This window comes from Neodiprion virginianus, chromosome 2, assembly GCF_021901495.1.
Source record: "Neodiprion virginianus isolate iyNeoVirg1 chromosome 2, iyNeoVirg1.1, whole genome shotgun sequence".
Lineage (NCBI taxonomy): Eukaryota > Metazoa > Arthropoda > Insecta > Hymenoptera > Diprionidae > Neodiprion > Neodiprion virginianus.
The window spans coordinates 5,386,100-5,403,569 of record NC_060878.1 but is presented as its reverse complement, the minus strand read 5'-3'; the positions used below and the strand labels follow the sequence as shown (position 1 = coordinate 5,403,569).

Genomic DNA, 17,470 nt, shown 5'->3' with positions numbered 1-17,470 from the left:
TGTAAAAGATTTTTTTTAACGACAGTTTTTGAACTTTCGCTAAATCGATGAAAATTTCTTTTTCAAGCTAAAATAATTCTCTCCTGCTATCGTTACAATTATCAGTTTCGTCGTCATTTTTATTTCACTTAAGCATACATATTATATAAACAATCGACGATGAGTATAATTAATTCAGTAATTTTTTCGTCACTTATTATAGATCCACGATGAGATGAGACCGAGTATAACTGAACAATTATACTGTATTAAACTGTTTTTCATCCGTCCAAGGAATTCCGCGGGGAAATAAATGTCCGCGAAGCGTTCTTCAGTCTACGAGTCACATTGCATATATACATATACTGTATAAGTGTAATAAATATAAAATCGTTCGTGCTTCTTGGCGATCGCGTGTCTCTGAATTATCCTTATATTTCTAATTTTTCGCCTATAATACATATGTAAACAGTATATGACAACAGACTATGGGTCGTTCCATGTCAACTCGACCAATGATTTTCCCTCGCAATTTTTCATTTGATTCAGGATTTTTTATAAGATTGTCCGACGACAAAAAAGCACTCTTGAATTTTTTCAAATTTCTTAGTACAACCGTTAATTTTTTTATAATTATGCAAAACTATCTAAAAACTGGCTTTTTTTTTCTAATTCTCAAAAATCCTGTTGTCAATTTCGATCATTCTGATCTCGCTCCATGATGGGGTGATTTTTTGCTCGATTTTTTTTGGCACTTTAAAAATCTTGAAGAAACAAAAGACCGTATTTCAAGGTTCAAAAAGTTCTCAAAAAATTACCAAAAATTCTGCGTTCAATTTTGAATCGTTTGACGCAAAAGACGCAGAATTTTTGGTATTTTTTTGAAAATTTTCTCAACTTTGAAACATGTCAGAACGATCGGGATGAAAATTAAGATTTTTGAAAATCTTGATGATATTTTAAAAGAAATGCCAATATTTTATATTGGTTTGAATAATCATAAAAAATTAACGGTTATAGTAAAAAATGTGAAAAAAATCAGCAGTGCTTTTTTCTGACCGGAGAATCGTATGAAAAATTCTGAAGTAAATCAAAAATTGTGAGGGAAAATCATCGCTCGAGTTGCCATGGAATACCCCATATATACGCGTGTGTATACTTATTTATTTACGAAATGCCACTTGCTTGCTATAAATTTCTTCTAACCGCCGAGTTGACGTCATCGTATAGCGGATTAGCTTGTGTATGTAATAGGAAGCATCCATCGGATTAACAGCGTGCGATTTAGTCATCATAAGGGTGGCGGTTTGATTAATTAATATTATATGAAGGCTACGAATGAACAACGAGGCGAACGATTAACATTTGTGAGAAATTAACACCTTTATGTATACAATACGTGTGTATATGTGCGTATATATTGCGGGTAAATTGAAGAGCGGAAATTAACGCTTCGCTTAGTCGTCGTGTCCTTGCAACGCTACGGATAAATAGTCTGTCTAATTTTACGATTAATCGATCAACGCGACGAAGGACAAAGGTAGAAATAAGGGAGAAAATTTATTGTACTATTTTTTCAATTGTTTAAGATCAACGTCACCGTACAATTCATAAAGATTTTATATACGCAATATCCTTTAACCTTGATCAACAACGATACGATTATAAATTATTGCAGTATGCATCGTCCATTGAATGCCTAACGGTTGGCAGGTTGGATCGATAATATGGGGATAAATTATTGCGTATGGTACAAGAGACGCGTTACTTCTGCCCTATAATGCAACCGACGTCATGAACAGAAACAGAAGCACTCGGTGTTAACATTGAGAGGTAAATTATTGTTCGATTATTAATGGAAACGTCCAGCCTATCTTACTTATACCGGGAGAATCTCTTGAAACTTGACAATCAACCGCGCATGCGCCAAGTAATTCAATCTCATTGGCCGGCGAAATATTTCCGCAACGATATTCATGTCTGTGATGCAGGCGGGCCAACCTACGCAAAATTTGTACGTGTATTTGTGTATTTTGAAAACGGATCAGCGAATTTGTATTAAATTTTGTTAGCAGAATTTCATTCCTTGTTCATAATTTTTTGGCGAATTTATTAATACAACCTAATACGATATTGATATTTGTCTTCACGCAACTTCGATGCAAAAATAATAGTTGACAATGAATTTGAATCGCTGTTGAAGGCGTTGAAAAATGTTCAGGGTTGTTTATTCTTTTTTTTTTTTTTTTTCCTTCTTCTCCCTAATATAGTCTATAAGGCTTGTCTTTTGCATTGGGGGCGAAGTCGAGATTACGTCGAAAGGTGAACTTTGAAGTTACGAGGCGGTTGAAAGCCACTGTAAAAACGTCAAAAGTTTCGGCACTCGTTTCTAGGAGGGGTTGAATTTTTTATATAGAATATAAAGACCGTTTCAAGGATCTCTTGGGAATATTTACCGAGAGATCGCGATGATACCGACACGCCTCACTTCAGCACCACAATATTATTCAGCATTGTTTCTAAAATATTTCTTAGACATATCTTTGTTCTTTTTATGAACCCTTCTTCTCGAGTGAACTCGAAATTGTCGTCAAATATTTGCCAGGAATTATAAATTTGCTTGCTCGAATTACTTTTCAATTACATTTGCGTGAACTATAGTTTATATGGATTCTGCCAAATACTCCTGAACACTGGCTTAACCCTTTGAGTTATATTTCTTCGCGGTGTGTCGCTATTTCTCATAGTATACTAATAGGTTTTCAGTACTCGAGACTAATTAATGCCATATAATCTAAATTATTATTGTTGGAAACAATCGTGATTTGACAAAAATCGTGAAAATTGAAAGAATAATTCATTTCTGAGAAAGTTATCACTCTGCACGTATGCGTGTTTTACATAAATTATAAGTTCTTGGTGTGGCTGATTACGAATCTGAAATCGGATTAATAAAATTCAAGATGGTGGATCCAATATGGCGGACGAAGATTTGAAATTCGATCGAATCCGGAGAAAAAACTCTGACCAGGGGTTTTTGGGGTCGCTGATTACGAATCTGAAATCACGTTTTGAAAATTCAGTATACTATACAATAGAATACTATCTTATTACAAAAGGTGACTCGGCGCAATAATGCATGACTCAAAGAGTTAAAATACTCTTTTTATCATTTTTTCGGCTCATCGCCGCACGCAACTAACAATCGATTTATCATAATCTGTACATGTGTAATATCTACTATCATTTTTCAAGTCGGGCAAGTCGACGGTTGTTAACAATTATTATAGCATTATTCAGAATGAAATCTTCGCATCGCAATTTATTTTTCTTTACTTTCTTAACGAGAATCGCAGGCGATAATGTCTCGCCGGGAAAAGAATTCGGGAAACAAACAACATCGTTTTCAAATTAAACTGAATTACCCGTGCTGCTTACATACGTAACAACGGTTATCTCTAATCGTTCTGTTTTCATATCTTATTCCTCTTACGCTTTCTCACAGTCATACACGTATATGACATTTCGTACGTGTATAGTTACATGAAAAATCAGCTAGGATACGCCTTTCTGTTTCTCTCGCGTCAAATTTTCCTCCTTTTATTTTTCTTCTTACCTTTGCAACTTACCTTCTTACCTCTCCGAGTGTCTCGGGACCTTCGTCTCGTCCGTCTGTCAACTGGTCTGTCTGTCATTTGTATCCCTGATCAGCCGTAGCTTTCCTCTTCCATCTTGTGCTATTTTTGTACCTCGATTCCTTCCAGCTTTTTCCTCGTGTATCTCACCCGCCCAGTTTTCGATGAACGAAAAAAGCTCGATTGCACCGAGATTCTGTAGGCAGATTTGAAATCCATCGATTTTTCTCCGGGATTCTATAATCGTGTAGCGATAATGCACGATTTAAGCTGTTTGAAAGAAAATCGCTACCAAAATACTCTTTAGACTCGAGACTTGTACAAAAATTTTTCAAACACGGGAAATAATGTAAAGAAAAGCAAGTCAATCAAGATCAAATCAAAGTAACGATCGAATTTCTTTTCATTCCTGTTCCTCTATTTTCAGAGGAGAAAAAAAAGAGAACAAGAAACGTTATTCTATTACCACCCCGAAAATTAATAATCGAGTTTTCAAGATTCATAAAATGAACCTCTGGTCATTTCAAATGGATGTTTGATGAAAATTTTGTTCGACGTTATCTCGATTATAAACGAATGAATTTCGATGATTTTTCTCTCAATTGGCGCTTCTTTTCATAACTCAAAATAGGCTTGACTTTGGATTTCATTAGTACGGTAGTTTTCGAGTTATTTGAATGACGAAAGGAAATTAAGAATAACAAAAAAACTTCAACTCGTGATATATCAAGAACGGATCAATGGATATTAATGATTTTGGTTCTAATCTACGCGACTTTTGTCATTTTGAAAAATCTCATCGTTTTCAAATTATTTCAATAATACAAAGTTATACGTAATATTTTATACAAATAATTAATCTAAGACGAATTTATCACGCAGCGAGATTAACGAATTATTTTTATCCCACGAAACAGGGAGGGATCCGTGACCGAACCTGGACCCGAGGAAGATCACCCCTTGAACGATCATCCGATCTCGTCGACCGGTAACGGGGAAGAACCCGACGATGAGGTGGAAGAGGAGGAGGAGGAGGAGGAGGAAGAGGAAGTCGACGCGTTGATAAACGGCGGAGGTCATCGCCAACAGCAGGCCGGCGAGGCTCCGAACTACGTTTCGCAGGGTATCGAGAACGACGAACGGCCGATTCCCGACGACGGGGAAGCAGTTTTGAGCAGCGAAAGCGAGGCGCCGATATCCGAGAGAGCGGCGTCGGGATACAGCGAAAGTCCGGCACTCGGAAGTCCCAGAGTTCAGTTCGAAAAGATTAGAGAAGAGGGCGCGGCCAGTCCGCAACCGGAAACGCCACCCGGTGACGAAGACCGGAAACCTCGACGGCTTCACAAACACGACCACAAGTAAGCCTCGCGATTATTTATCTTCAACGGTTTGTTTTCTCGTTTCCTACTTTTTTTTTTTTTTGTGCCATTTATCGTTCTTTCTTATTCGTTGAATATTCCTGTTGTGTAACTCACAGGGTATGAAACGTGCGGTGCAAGCGTCATTCCGATATATTCTTATCAAACTTGCGTTTTGGTTCACAGATTCCTACTTTTGACGCAACGATTATATGGGAAATATGAAATTCGGAAGTTTAGTCTGTGTTGAGTGATCGATTGAATTATGATTTCACTTTTCTTTTTTTTATAATAATTGGGTAACTTTTGCACCCCGAGGAGTTGTTGATCTTGATTATCGGGTGTTTAACTAACTAAATATATGTGATTGTTTTTTATATTTTCATTGGATCTGAACGTTTATCGCGTTACCTATACACCCTGTTATTGAATTGTTGGAAGATGCGTGAAGACGGTAAATTTGTATTAAAATTATTCATCGCTATATTGATATTGTTGTAAGAATCTTACATCCTGATTTTTTATCTCGACCAGTCAGTAATAATTATCCAAATGTACGTGAATTTGAAAAAAAAAAAAAAAACACCCCGTTAATTTTTTCATTCAAACCGAAGAAAACGCCGGAATATTGCTAATTTTTCTTATAAAAACCAATAAGTAGATGAAACTAGAATCGTATTCCACAATCGACAAAAAGCAAGCAGTAAAGAAGTTTGAAGATTCGTCACTTCGAACAACAGCAATATTGACAGACAAAATTATTACCATTAATTAAATGGACTCGATATTTTCCATCCCTATTCTCCCGATCTCGTGACCGCAATGCGGAAATTCTTTCTCCTTGAATTTTTGCCTACTTGCCAGTTGCGGGTTGCAGTTTAAACGCGATGGGGATTCCGTACCGTAAGCGTGTCTCCTAATTTGTATCAGGTAATTCAGGGGAAACGAACGAAACAAATAGGGGGAAATAAATAAATCTCGGCAGTTCCTGGCGCAGCCCCTAAATATGTACCTATGTATAGTATACAATTAGGTACCTTACACCCACTCGTTCAACTAGATTACACTTACAATACATACGTACAAAACCAGAACCAAACGTCGCGATTGGGACGGGATGGTGCCATGGCCTTCGGATGTACCTACACAGCCATTATCTTCTTCGTTTTATGTATATATATATATATATATTTATATATTTATACACACACACACACTTATATATTTACCCGTGCTTATTTATTTCTACATAATAATACATATATGTGTATAGATATACGTATAATTGGGTCGGGAATAATCGAGTCGTCGTGTCTTCTAAGCTCGTGCCAGCCAACGGCCAGGCAGGCTAGTTTAGGTATAGGCGTCTGCCACTTGCCATCAGCAATGCCCGTCTCGTACGAACGATCCCAGGATCGTATCGGTAACTTTCGACGGTATATAATCCGATAAACAATAATTAATCACATTGTTGGTGTTTTTGTTGGGATTTTATGCATTTTTTTTTTTTATTTTTTTTTTTGCAAGTCGTACCTCATTATTATCGTCGTGCAATAATCGCGTCGTTGTAGTTACTTGTCTGTAACGTGTGTTTGGTGTAACGTGTTCCGAGTTGGAAGTTGTTTCTTCGTATCGTAGAAAGCCAGCACACGCGGAGATAAAATGAGTCAAACCGCAGACGGAAGTTGACGTGATTGTAACTGTTATGTGAAAGAATAGAAGGGAAAAAGAACGATTATAAATTAATAGTAATCGAGGGATCGCGGTGTGGGAATGAAATTAAAAAAAGAAAGAGAAAATCAAACCACGGAAGTTGAATCGTTTTTATCGACGATATAAATTGATCGATATTTTGACAATCCTGGATTCGAACTGTATTTTTTTCTACTTATAAAATTTGTCGAAACAATCGTAGAAAATTTGGGAGAGTAATTTTTATTTATTCATTTATTCGTTTATTATATAAATTTGAGTGATTTGTAATTATTAACGAAGAGAAAAACGATGCGTAACAAGCGAATGGAAAGATCAAGAAATAATTAGTTTTTGTTTCTTGGTAACGGATCGTGAAACGGGTAGTTTAACGATGTGAACGGAAAAGGTTGACCCTCCTCCGCTTCTCAATGCCAGGGTTAAATTCTTCGTTAGCAAAATTGGCACGCGTTCGACCTTGTCACGCGACGTCGACGTCTTGAAACGCTTTGCGGGGTTGCGTCGCGACGTCAACGCGTCGATACACAATATATTATTCAAGAATTTGTCACTCGTATGAATCCTTGAAATTACATTAGTTATTATAAGATTTTCGTATGTATACATAGCAGGAAAAAAAAACCAAGAATAAATTGAAAAAAAAGAATATATAACAAACCTTGGGTACAGCGTCAAGGATGTTTAAAGAATCGGTTATTATTTCCCGCTGTAAAATTTCTACTTTGATTTCAACAATATAATACGTGTATTAATATGTTATATTCTAAAAATTTACCCTTCACCTTGTTTCAATACCTGAGTAAAATTCGAATAGTTATACGCATTTTTTTTCTTTCTTCGTAGACTCAAGGTGTAGTTTTGATTTTGTAATTTCTTATTTTTGATCCGATTTCCTAATTTCGAAACGTTTGGAAATAGAAGCTGCCGAACAATCAACTTTAAAGTTTTTTTTCTTTCTCTATTGAAAGTTGAAAAAAACCAAAAAAATAAACGAACAAACAAACAAAAGTCGTCCTTTAAATTGATTTAGAAACCACAGCATAGTTCGAATCGTATGCCAGATTCGATTCTTTTTTTAAACGTTTTCTAAACTGCTAAAACAATGTTTTGAAAATTGAATTTTCAAGGTGAATATTTTTGACTATATTTTTATTTATCGTCATTATTATGCTTAGAGATAAATTTTTACGGACGATTACTTTTTTCTGTACATGCAAATAACTGGACAGATTTTGCTTTGAAGAAGGAAAGGAGAAAGAAAATGAGAACAGTTCTTGTTACGTTATGCAAAAATGCTGTAAAATATATAAAATATTATATTCTTTTTCCAGACGGCACCATCACAAGTCGAGAAAGTATTCGCTCCAGGAAGATCCGCAATGGAGGAAACGCTCGGGTGCCGGTATCACGGACGGAAACAACGCGATGGGACGTCGAGTCAGCGTCCAGCCCGACGAGGCAAGCACCCTCCAGGAGCTGGACATAGACGGCCTGGAGTCCCACAGGAGCGACGATCCCCGGGGTATGCGTCGTCACAAGACGGGTCACTCGACGGTTCACATCGGGCGAAAAATGGTCGGGGGTATATTCCACGACACCTTCAAAAAGATGTACGATCATTCGCCCCACGAGGTATTCGTCCAGCTCGATGAACTCCACGGAATGGGCGAGGATCGCGAATGGCGGGAAACGGCGAGGTGGATAAAGTACGAGGAAGACGTTGAAGAGGGTGCGGACCGGTGGGGGAGACCACACGTCGCATCGCTTAGCTTTCACTCGCTTCTAAACCTACGGCGATGCCTCGAGACCGGTGTTTGCCTCCTTGATCTCGAGGAACGTGATCTTCCCGGCGTAGCTTACAGGGTCGTCGAGCAGATGGTCGTCGAGGAGTTGATACTCCCCGAAGATCGACCCGTCGTTATGAGGGCTCTGCTTCTAAGGCACAGGCACGTCAATGAACATGATAGATTTCGATTTGGGGGGAAGAGGAATTACGCCAGTTACACCAGTCTGCAGGTAATGTTTTCATCTTTTACTTTTTTTTTTTTTTTTACAATTTCTGTTCATTATTATTTTTATTCAAGAATTCAGGAATGATCGGAGCAATGGAACATAGATTGAAAACCAATTTATGGTGTGGATAAGATGAATTAGGGAAGTTTAATGGATTGCTTATGTTTCTTTCTTTTTTTTTTTTTTTTCAATAAATATTTCGTATTTTAGTATAGTTGGGCAAAAATTAACGCGCTCACCGTATTCGAAATTCAATTGCATATAATTGGCAATCATGGTTTTTAACGAAAATCAAAAGGTACGATTTTATTATTTTGAAACTCTACTTTACTTTATGAAACGATGAAAGTTCTTTTTCTTCCGTGAAACTTCCCGATCTACATATTATCCCGCATTTTTTTACCGACTGAAGGAAGTAGTGTTTTTAAATTAATTTCATTTCTTGATTAGTGTTGAACTTTCCGAAATTATTCAATCTCCTCAGGAATTACTATACTTGTACCTAACTTTTTCTAAAGACATCTACTTATCAGGCTAATGGTGAAGAACTGAATTCTATTTTATTGATACTCGTTTGAATTTATTTGCGTACGGAAGTCTATAGATTGGTCAATTAGCAGTCGCAAGGGCATGATTACGAGGAATTAATGTTGATGTTTGTAAAATTTTAAGCAAATCCGCGAAGGATTGTAAAATTGGCTACCAAATTAAAGATATCTATGCGGTCGTTGTGGAAACCCCGATATCCTTGTCACAGTATAAACTACCTATTGAAATCCTATTGAATTTTCCCAATTATCTTTCAAACCCTCATTAGGATTAGTCAAACTCTGGGCGAAACTCCATAGTATTAAAAGTCTGAGGACAAAATAAGGAAATAGTATAATAGGTACGATCTCCTCCTGTAATTGATGAACATTACAGTGTGAATTATAAGACATAATCTTTGTGCTGCGCAGATTGAAGACAAATAGAGAGATTAGATACATAGAAAAGAAGATGAAAGAAATATGCGTTTCCACCTCTACTTCGTTAGATGTTCTCTTTATACCGTCTGCGGTTTAGAAACCTCGCAAATCTAGAGGATGAGTATACGAGGAATTGTTTAAGCCGAGGTAGAGGTGGAATATGCTATTGAAAACTTCAGAAACGATTTGACTGACGGATGCTAATATTGTTTCCGTAGTCTATCTGGCTGGAGGAGGAAGAGGCTGCTCGAGATCCGACCGAGAACCATGTGAAGCAACATGTAAATCTCTCGTTTCCCAAAACACAAATTTTATCGCTAGCTCATCTGTCTTTGCCCCACTGCCCTCGTAAATAGGCGTCTGCCGTTGTTAACACTGTTTAAATAATAAAACAAAAATGACTTAAACGAAACAAAATTAGCTCATGAACTTACAGAGAAACTGTACGGTGTTAGTGAAGGTTTTTCACTCTCGTTTTCTAACGAGATTTTCGAATGCCTTACTCTAATTTTAATTACATGTTACAATGTGACGAAAAATTCTACCGAAAAACGATTCTACAGTATTTGCAAGTCCATGAAGCTATATCGTAGCACCTCCTCGTGGCAGCTTGAGTTTTGACTAATTTTTTTGTTTTGTTTGATTTAATTTTGCCGATGAATCACCTACACTTCACTTCCACTCATCATTCCATTCTAATGGGTTGTCGATATTTGATAGCAACAACAGCCTGCGCATGGTTGTATTAAGTATCGCACCTTATGTCTTTCTCCCCCATATATAATTGAACTTTTTTTTACAACTCATTCCTAGGTTTAGACACACATGATATATAATGCAGTATACCACTTTATGGACCATCAGAAACATAGCGTAGGTTTTCTTGATTAATTCTTGTCAATCTCATTTTATTGGCCATCTACGGTACTTTCACATTTTGGTATATAATGAATATAGAAAGAAGAAAAAAAAAAAAAATAACAGTAACCGAGTAGAATATGTGTGATACCCAATACTAACCTTGACGTTTGAAATGATTCGCATGTTCTTCATGCAAATGATGAAGAATTTTTACCTTTGCAAGAACGGAAGTTATCATTCCTACATTAAAATGCAATATAGTTTTTGTCCCTCTTGTCATAATTAGCGGCATAATTTCACGTAGAATCATTTTGGCTTACCAAAAAGTTTTTCAAGTAGAAACTCCTCATGGTATTCTTTGTCAATGTTTATTCTCGTCGTCCTATAAATTTCGAAGGTATTGTAATCTGAAATACTCGCTGTGCAAGTATTTTAGCAAATATTGGAGAGCCTGACAAATCTCACTATCCTCCGATCTAGTGTTTTCCGTTGCCTCACAGTGGAACATGTTCGTTCCAATCTTATTGTCTTCGTTTCTCTTCTCTCTGATGTACTATAAATGGATGATGTTGATCTGTCAAACTCTCCTCTGATTGTAAGAAAGCCTATGCATAGTTTTCGCTGACACCATGTATATACGTACCGAATTCCCAGCATTAGTTTCTGTCGATGTCTTATATCGATTTTACCTAATTGGCTCTTATCATTTCCACAGAACCTGAGCGATTCTAAACCAAAGATCGTATCGTCCACCTTGGCTCTGGACAGCAACCATACAGCGGTTGATATAAAAGAAGAGTTGACCTACACGAGTAGTAACGAGGACTTGAAGAAAGGGCACAATGATTATATATTGAAAAGAATTCCCGTCGGCGCTGAGGCAACTACGGTACTTGTAGGTGCCGTAGATTTCCTTGATCAACCTACGATAGCATTTGTTCGGCTGGCAGAAGGTGTTTTCATGCCCTCTTTGACAGAAGTTACCATTCCTGTTCGATTCATGTTTATTCTTCTGGGGCCACGAAATGCCGATCTTGACTACCACGAGGTCGGTCGATCCATCTCAACGCTGATGGCCAATACCTCATTTCACAAGATTGCCTACAAAGCTAACGAAAGACGAGAACTGCTATCGGCAATCAATGAGTTTTTGGATGATTCGATCGTGCTGCCACCAGGCGATTGGGAAAGACAAGCACTTTTACCATTCGACGAACTCAAGGCAAAGAGCGAAGCTATAAGAAAACGCAAAGCTAAAGCATTGGAAAGAATTTCACCGCAGACACAAAGCGATGCCGCTATTAAGAAAGGTTCGTGTTCTTTATCTTCCGAAACAATTACTCGGTCAATTATACCATCCCATTTTTTAACACAATCTTATAATTGTTTACAGCTCTTTTAGCTGGTGAAGATGAGAAAAAACCCCCAGATGATGATCCGCTGTGTAGAACTAGGCGTCCTTTTGGTGGGCTTATTAACGATATCAAGAGACGCTACCCTCTTTATTTATCTGATTTCACGGATGGATTGAACTCCTCTAGCGTTGCGGCAGCCATCTTCATGTACTTTGCTGCTCTTTGTACCGCTATCACATTTGGCGGTCTGATAAGTGACAAAACAAACAATTTAATAGGCATCTCAGAGACTTTAATTTCTGCCTCATGGACAGGAGTGATAATGGCTCTTTTTGCCACGCAACCTCTCGTCATTATCGGTACAACTGGACCGCTTCTTCTCTTCGATGAAAGCTTGTACAAAATGTGTAATGCCTATGAATTCGAGTTCTTAACGGTCCGGATATACGTTGGCGTTTGGCTCGGTGTGATTGCATTAATCATTGCTTGTGTCGAAGGTTCAGTACTTGTAAAACTTTTCACACGTTTTACGGAAGAAATATTTACCGGATTGATATCAATTCTCTATATCGTCGAGGCCTTCCAAAAGATCTATAAATACTTTTTAATAAATCCACTTCTTCCTGATTACTGCTTCGCCCCACACGAAAATGACACCAGTTCTAACAATACTGACACGAATGTGACGGCTATGTGTGACAACTCTCAGCAGATGAATTGGCTTCCTGACAGTAACGGTCATGGCCTTATAAATCAACCAAATACTGCTCTCATGTGTACAATTCTTTGCTTGGGAACTTTCCTTGGTGCGTACTACCTGCGCATATTTCGTAACAGTCACTATCTGGGTCGCAGCGCGAGAAGAGCTTTTGGTGACTTTGGAGTTCCAATAAGCATCGTAATTTTTGTCTTGATCGATTTTCTCGCTCAAGTTAAGACTGAGAAACTCCTCGTACCCGACGGCTTGAGTCCTTCAGATCCCGACAAGAGAGGATGGCTAATACCGCTAGGGGGTGAAAAACAATCCGTTCCCGTTTGGTTGGCACTTGTTTGCGTGGTGCCAGCTCTTCTAGTTTACATCCTTATCTTCATGGAAACCCAAATATCTGAGTGAGTCTTATTTTAATTAAACTTTGAAAATAGTATATTAAAAGAAATCTGAATTGACTATTCCTAATCAAATTTTCTTTTTATCACCCAACCAGGCTCATTATTGACAAGAAAGAACGCAAGCTGCGTAAAGGCAACGGCTATCACATGGACATTGTTGTTGTCAGCTTGATGAACGTTGGCTGTGGGTTCATCGGTATGCCCTGGTGTTGCGCAGCATCGGTGCGTTCTCTGACCCATGTATCCGCAGTTACAATAATGTCAACGAACCATGCTCCTGGTGACAAGCCTCACATTGTTGAGGTCAAAGAACAAAGAGTGAGCGGTCTCTTAGTCGCGATCCTCGTCGGTCTGAGTATTTTGATGGCACCGCTACTAAGACGTGTTCCCATGGCAGTGTTGATTGGAGTTTTTCTGTACATGGGCGTATCGTCAACCAACGGCGTTCAGCTGTTTGATCGTATAAAGTTATTCTTTATGCCTGTTAAGCACCATGGTACTGCGAATTATGTACGCAGAGTTCAAACCTATAAGATGCACATATTCACTTTGATTCAAATATTTTGTCTCTCGGTCCTTTGGGCTGTTAAAAGCACCGCAATCTCCTTGGCTTTCCCATTCTTTTTGATCCTGATGATACCGTTGCGTGCTCAAATGAAGCGTTATTTTACACCTGCAGAACTACGTGCTCTCGATACTAAAGAACCAGAAATGGAGAGCAATCAGGATGAGCCAGACTTTTATGAAGAAGCACCCCTCCCTGGCTAGACTGTGCCTTACCTTACCTTGTCCAATTAATTACCTTCATACTACCCTTGTTGTATCCATTGACGGCGTTTGTTAGATAATCCAAGTTTTTCCCGTGAAAACCTCGACATTCAGGGTGACTCAAAAAGTTTTTGCTGTTTTTAACATATCTTTACCCTTATTGACGCGAACAAAGAATATATTTGATATGAATGTTACGGGGTTTGACATAGTTTAATATAGTAAGAGTTCACTTACGGACGAAAAAGAAATCTAGTATTATACAATATAAGTATAGGTACATACATATATTTATAGTTAATTCTTATTTTACTTAGACTAGTTGTAATTTGAAACATATTAATTTTGGTTCTGATTTATTGCGGGCATGTAACGTTTGTGGTATCGGTAACATTTCATTTTTAGCTAGTCTAGAGATTGTCTGAAATTGATTCGAAAAAGAATATAAATCAATTATTTAATAGCATTATCAGCGTTCTTTACATTTCACATAAGCATTACAAATTGAAAATGAATTATTTCCGAATTCATGAACGACCGTTTAAACGTTTAATGCGCTCAATGTATAACGGCCCGTTATAATCTTCTATTTTTATTGTTGTTGACTGTCAAATTTACGCTGGTTATACGTTTCGTAAGATCAACAACAATAAGAGCAGAAGATTATAACGGGATGTTATATATTACACCCGTTAAACGTTTAACGGACGGTCATGAATTCGGGGGTAAGAGTGCCAAAAGGAATTCGTTCAATCATTTATTGTTACGCGATTGTCAATAATACGCAGGAAGATTGATCAGTATTCTAAATATTTTTTTATGAATCCCTAATGATAGCAGACGTGTAATTCTGTTGCGATTCACAGCGTTCAATTAGTTTGATCATTTTAAAGTCTCAGCTATCACAGTAAGAGTTTAAAAACACCAAACTTTTTGATACCCTGATCGTTCCTATTTATCTGACGATCATTTCCATTTGTACTTTATTCACGCTACCTCTATGGGAACAGACAAGATTCACGAGAAATTAACTATTGTTAAGTATAGACGGTTTTACGAAAGTGGTAAACCGAAATTGTCCGTGTGGCATCTCATGCATGTTATTAAACTAAGTTGGTTCATGATGTTCAGGCCTTTGTCAGGAGAGTACCAATAGATGCAACACGAGATTGGTGCATGGTGCCAGGGGATGATTAAGATTGACCAAGAGGATTGCATGTGATCTTTGTTAAAAGTATAGCCAATTTTTTGGCGTAATAGGGTATGAGCGTAGGGTTGCATTTGGGTAGGCATTTTTTTTTTAGTAAGACAATAAAGTTGGTGCTATATGTATAAAACTGTGTATACACAAGTACCTGATTGGTGAATGTATGCAGCAGGATTAGATATGAGCTTTGTTGGAGATGAATGGGAAATATTAGTACGGTACGGATAAGCAAAGGAGGGATTTCCATAAAATTCTAACTCTTGACAAAAATCTGTTTGTGTAATTTGAATTACATATCGTGCAGGTATAAGTAATATGGAAATTCTTATATTTTTCGACAAATAAGAATCGTGTATGCTTATGAACGAACTCTTTCGAGAGTTATAATATACGAAGGCATAAACATTTTGAACCAAAATCGAAGTGATAGTCATCCAATGATGTATCGCAATAAAGCAGATATAATGTATTAGATATGATATATACGATACAAAATAAGAAGCAAAGAAAATATTGTATTTTGATTCCGTAGAGTATTTTACTAATCAATATGTTCTTATTGAAAGTTGAAAATCATTATTGACACTCCTTCGATCCAACACGTAGTACAACCATTTAAAAAAAGAACAGAGAATGAAAAACGAAATTACTTAACTATTGTTATTCACGTAACACAAATAATTGAGAAATGGTAATAAATTCTTCTAGATGATTGTGATAGAAAACCGTGTTGATCTAAACTAACGGTACTTATTATTGTTAACTATCTAATAAATTAGATTTCATTAGGTATACGGCTTTACATCTACAGTATATCATTGAGACATGTTATTATAGCCACACCACAGATATTACCTATATTGAGAGATTATTACAATCATCCTTGTTATTAAATAGTGAAAACGTTATTGTAAATAATCAAGTTAAAAATACAGTATTAAAAGTAATAATTAGTAATAGGCTCGTAGCAGCTGGATTATGCCTTAAGTTTAGAGAATAAAGAAAATATTTAAAATACGTCAGTCATTCACCTTCATCTTAGAATTGAAAAGAAAAAAAAATATCTGTACATAATACATAAACATGCATCAAGTTCAATAATACCCTTCATAATATTTGTTTTGAGTTGTGTGTTTAGTCTTCCGGTAGACACATAGAGGTAGATATTTATGTCAATCACTGTAATTGGTTAAGTTGTTCATTCTACCTGCAGAAGAAATTTAATACAATATATTTCGAATGGCTTCTCCAAGAGGAATTTTTGAGATCGGAAGGCTGGCACCACGGTCGCCTCAAATTGTTCAAAATATAAGGTGTGTTATTATTAATACTTGGTCGCTAAAACTGCAAATGTAATACATATGTGTTTACAATGTTCAAAGATTTACAAGTAGTCCAAAATCACCTCTCCGGAACAATTTGAGCACAGACTGTGTGGAAGCGAAAATAAATACGAAACCATGTACATTGTCGCTAGTCAATGTCGATACTCCAAACCGAAAGAAAATTTTAAACACTGGGCTTACCCACTGTACAAGAAAGATTCTCGGCAGTGGTGGATTTGGAACCGTGATTCAAGCATCTTACAAAGGTTTGAAGAATATTGTGAAATGCGGTCACTTGATGAAAGGGAGCCGATATTTTTTTCCTATCCTGATCTTATCATATCATATATAACAGGTGATCAGGTAGCTGCGAAAATACTTAGAAGAAGGAAAGACAGTGATAACTCCGTGATATCAGAGAAACATGCCACCACTTTGAGACATGCTAATGTCATCAGGATACTGGGCATTGAACAGGGAGAAGTTTTCTCAATGATCACTATGGAATTGTGTGGTAAATCTCTGCAAGAAAGGCTGGATGAGGGACCATTGAACTGTCAAGAGCGATTAAATATCTTCAAGGCAATTACTTTCGCTATTCAATTCTGTCACCGAGCTGGCGTGGTTCATGCTGATGTGAAGCCAAAAAATATTCTCATGGCCGCAGATGGCAATCCAAAATTAGCAGATTTTGGTAGCTCCGTTCTTTTGGGGGAAGAAGACACATATACAGGAATTCGAGTAGGTTTTTTAGTTTTGCATCACGATTTCATTCCCTAAATCACCAGGTTTATGCCATATTTTCAGGGTACACCTGGTTATGTAGCCCCAGAAGTAATCAGAGGGGAATTACCCTCTCCACCTTCAGACATATATTCCCTGGGAATTTTGGCCTGGCAAATGCTAAGCAGGACTTTGCCATTCGCTGACCTCCATCCTCACGCTATTTTGTATCTCACTGGGAAAGGTATAAAACCGGAGGATTCAATGCTGGATGATAATTTAGGTGGCAAGTATAAAGCGTTGTATTCAAAGATGTGGTCATTTGAAAAAACAGATAGACCCAGTATAGATGGAGTTGCAACGGAGCTTTGAGATTTAGAGGTCGAAGCAAAGTGTTGAAGTTAATTAGAAATGGCAAAGGCTTAATGATGATACGGGATAAAAGGAAGATAATG

The 17,470-nt window shown here is 37.3% G+C and overlaps 2 protein-coding genes across 9 annotated transcripts in view; both read left to right on the top strand.

The window, feature by feature from the left end:
- The window catches only part of LOC124297551 (band 3 anion transport protein), a 59,539-nt gene extending 43,555 nt beyond the window's left edge, over positions 1–15,984 (top strand). For 7 of the 8 annotated variants that reach the window (XM_046748714.1, XM_046748710.1, XM_046748709.1 and 4 more), the window contains 6 exons: positions 4,532–4,972; positions 8,017–8,701; positions 9,885–9,947; positions 11,243–11,837; positions 11,921–12,992; positions 13,088–15,984. In XM_046748714.1, the coding sequence (XP_046604670.1) occupies positions 4,532–4,972; positions 8,017–8,701; positions 9,885–9,947; positions 11,243–11,837; positions 11,921–12,992; positions 13,088–13,760 (3,529 nt within the window). In that variant the 3' untranslated portion in view covers positions 13,761–15,984. The remainder of the gene's footprint in view (positions 1–4,531; positions 4,973–8,016; positions 8,702–9,884; positions 9,948–11,242; positions 11,838–11,920; positions 12,993–13,087) is intronic. The other variant, XM_046748713.1, reaches the window with a different exon arrangement.
- A 138-nt stretch (positions 15,985–16,122) lies between these two features.
- Positions 16,123–17,387, top strand: LOC124297556 (serine/threonine-protein kinase mos). Its single transcript, XM_046748720.1, has 4 exons — positions 16,123–16,280; positions 16,350–16,558; positions 16,648–17,033; positions 17,100–17,387. The coding sequence occupies exons 1-4, from the start codon at positions 16,207–16,209 to the stop codon at positions 17,385–17,387; spliced, it is 957 nt and encodes a 318-aa protein (XP_046604676.1). The 5' UTR covers positions 16,123–16,206.
- The last annotated feature ends 83 nt before the right edge of the window (positions 17,388–17,470 follow it).

Excerpts from the sequence above, each read along its gene's own strand:
- LOC124297556 (XM_046748720.1), top strand. The coding sequence starts at position 16,207 with ATGGCTTCTCCAAGAGGAATTTTTGAGATCGGAAGGCTGGCACCACGG. Across the intron at positions 16,559-16,647 it reads GATTCAAGCATCTTACAAAG|GTGATCAGGTAGCTGCGAAA; the intron begins GTTTGAAGAATA and ends CATATATAACAG. Across the intron at positions 17,034-17,099 it reads ACACATATACAGGAATTCGA|GGTACACCTGGTTATGTAGC; the intron begins GTAGGTTTTTTA and ends CCATATTTTCAG.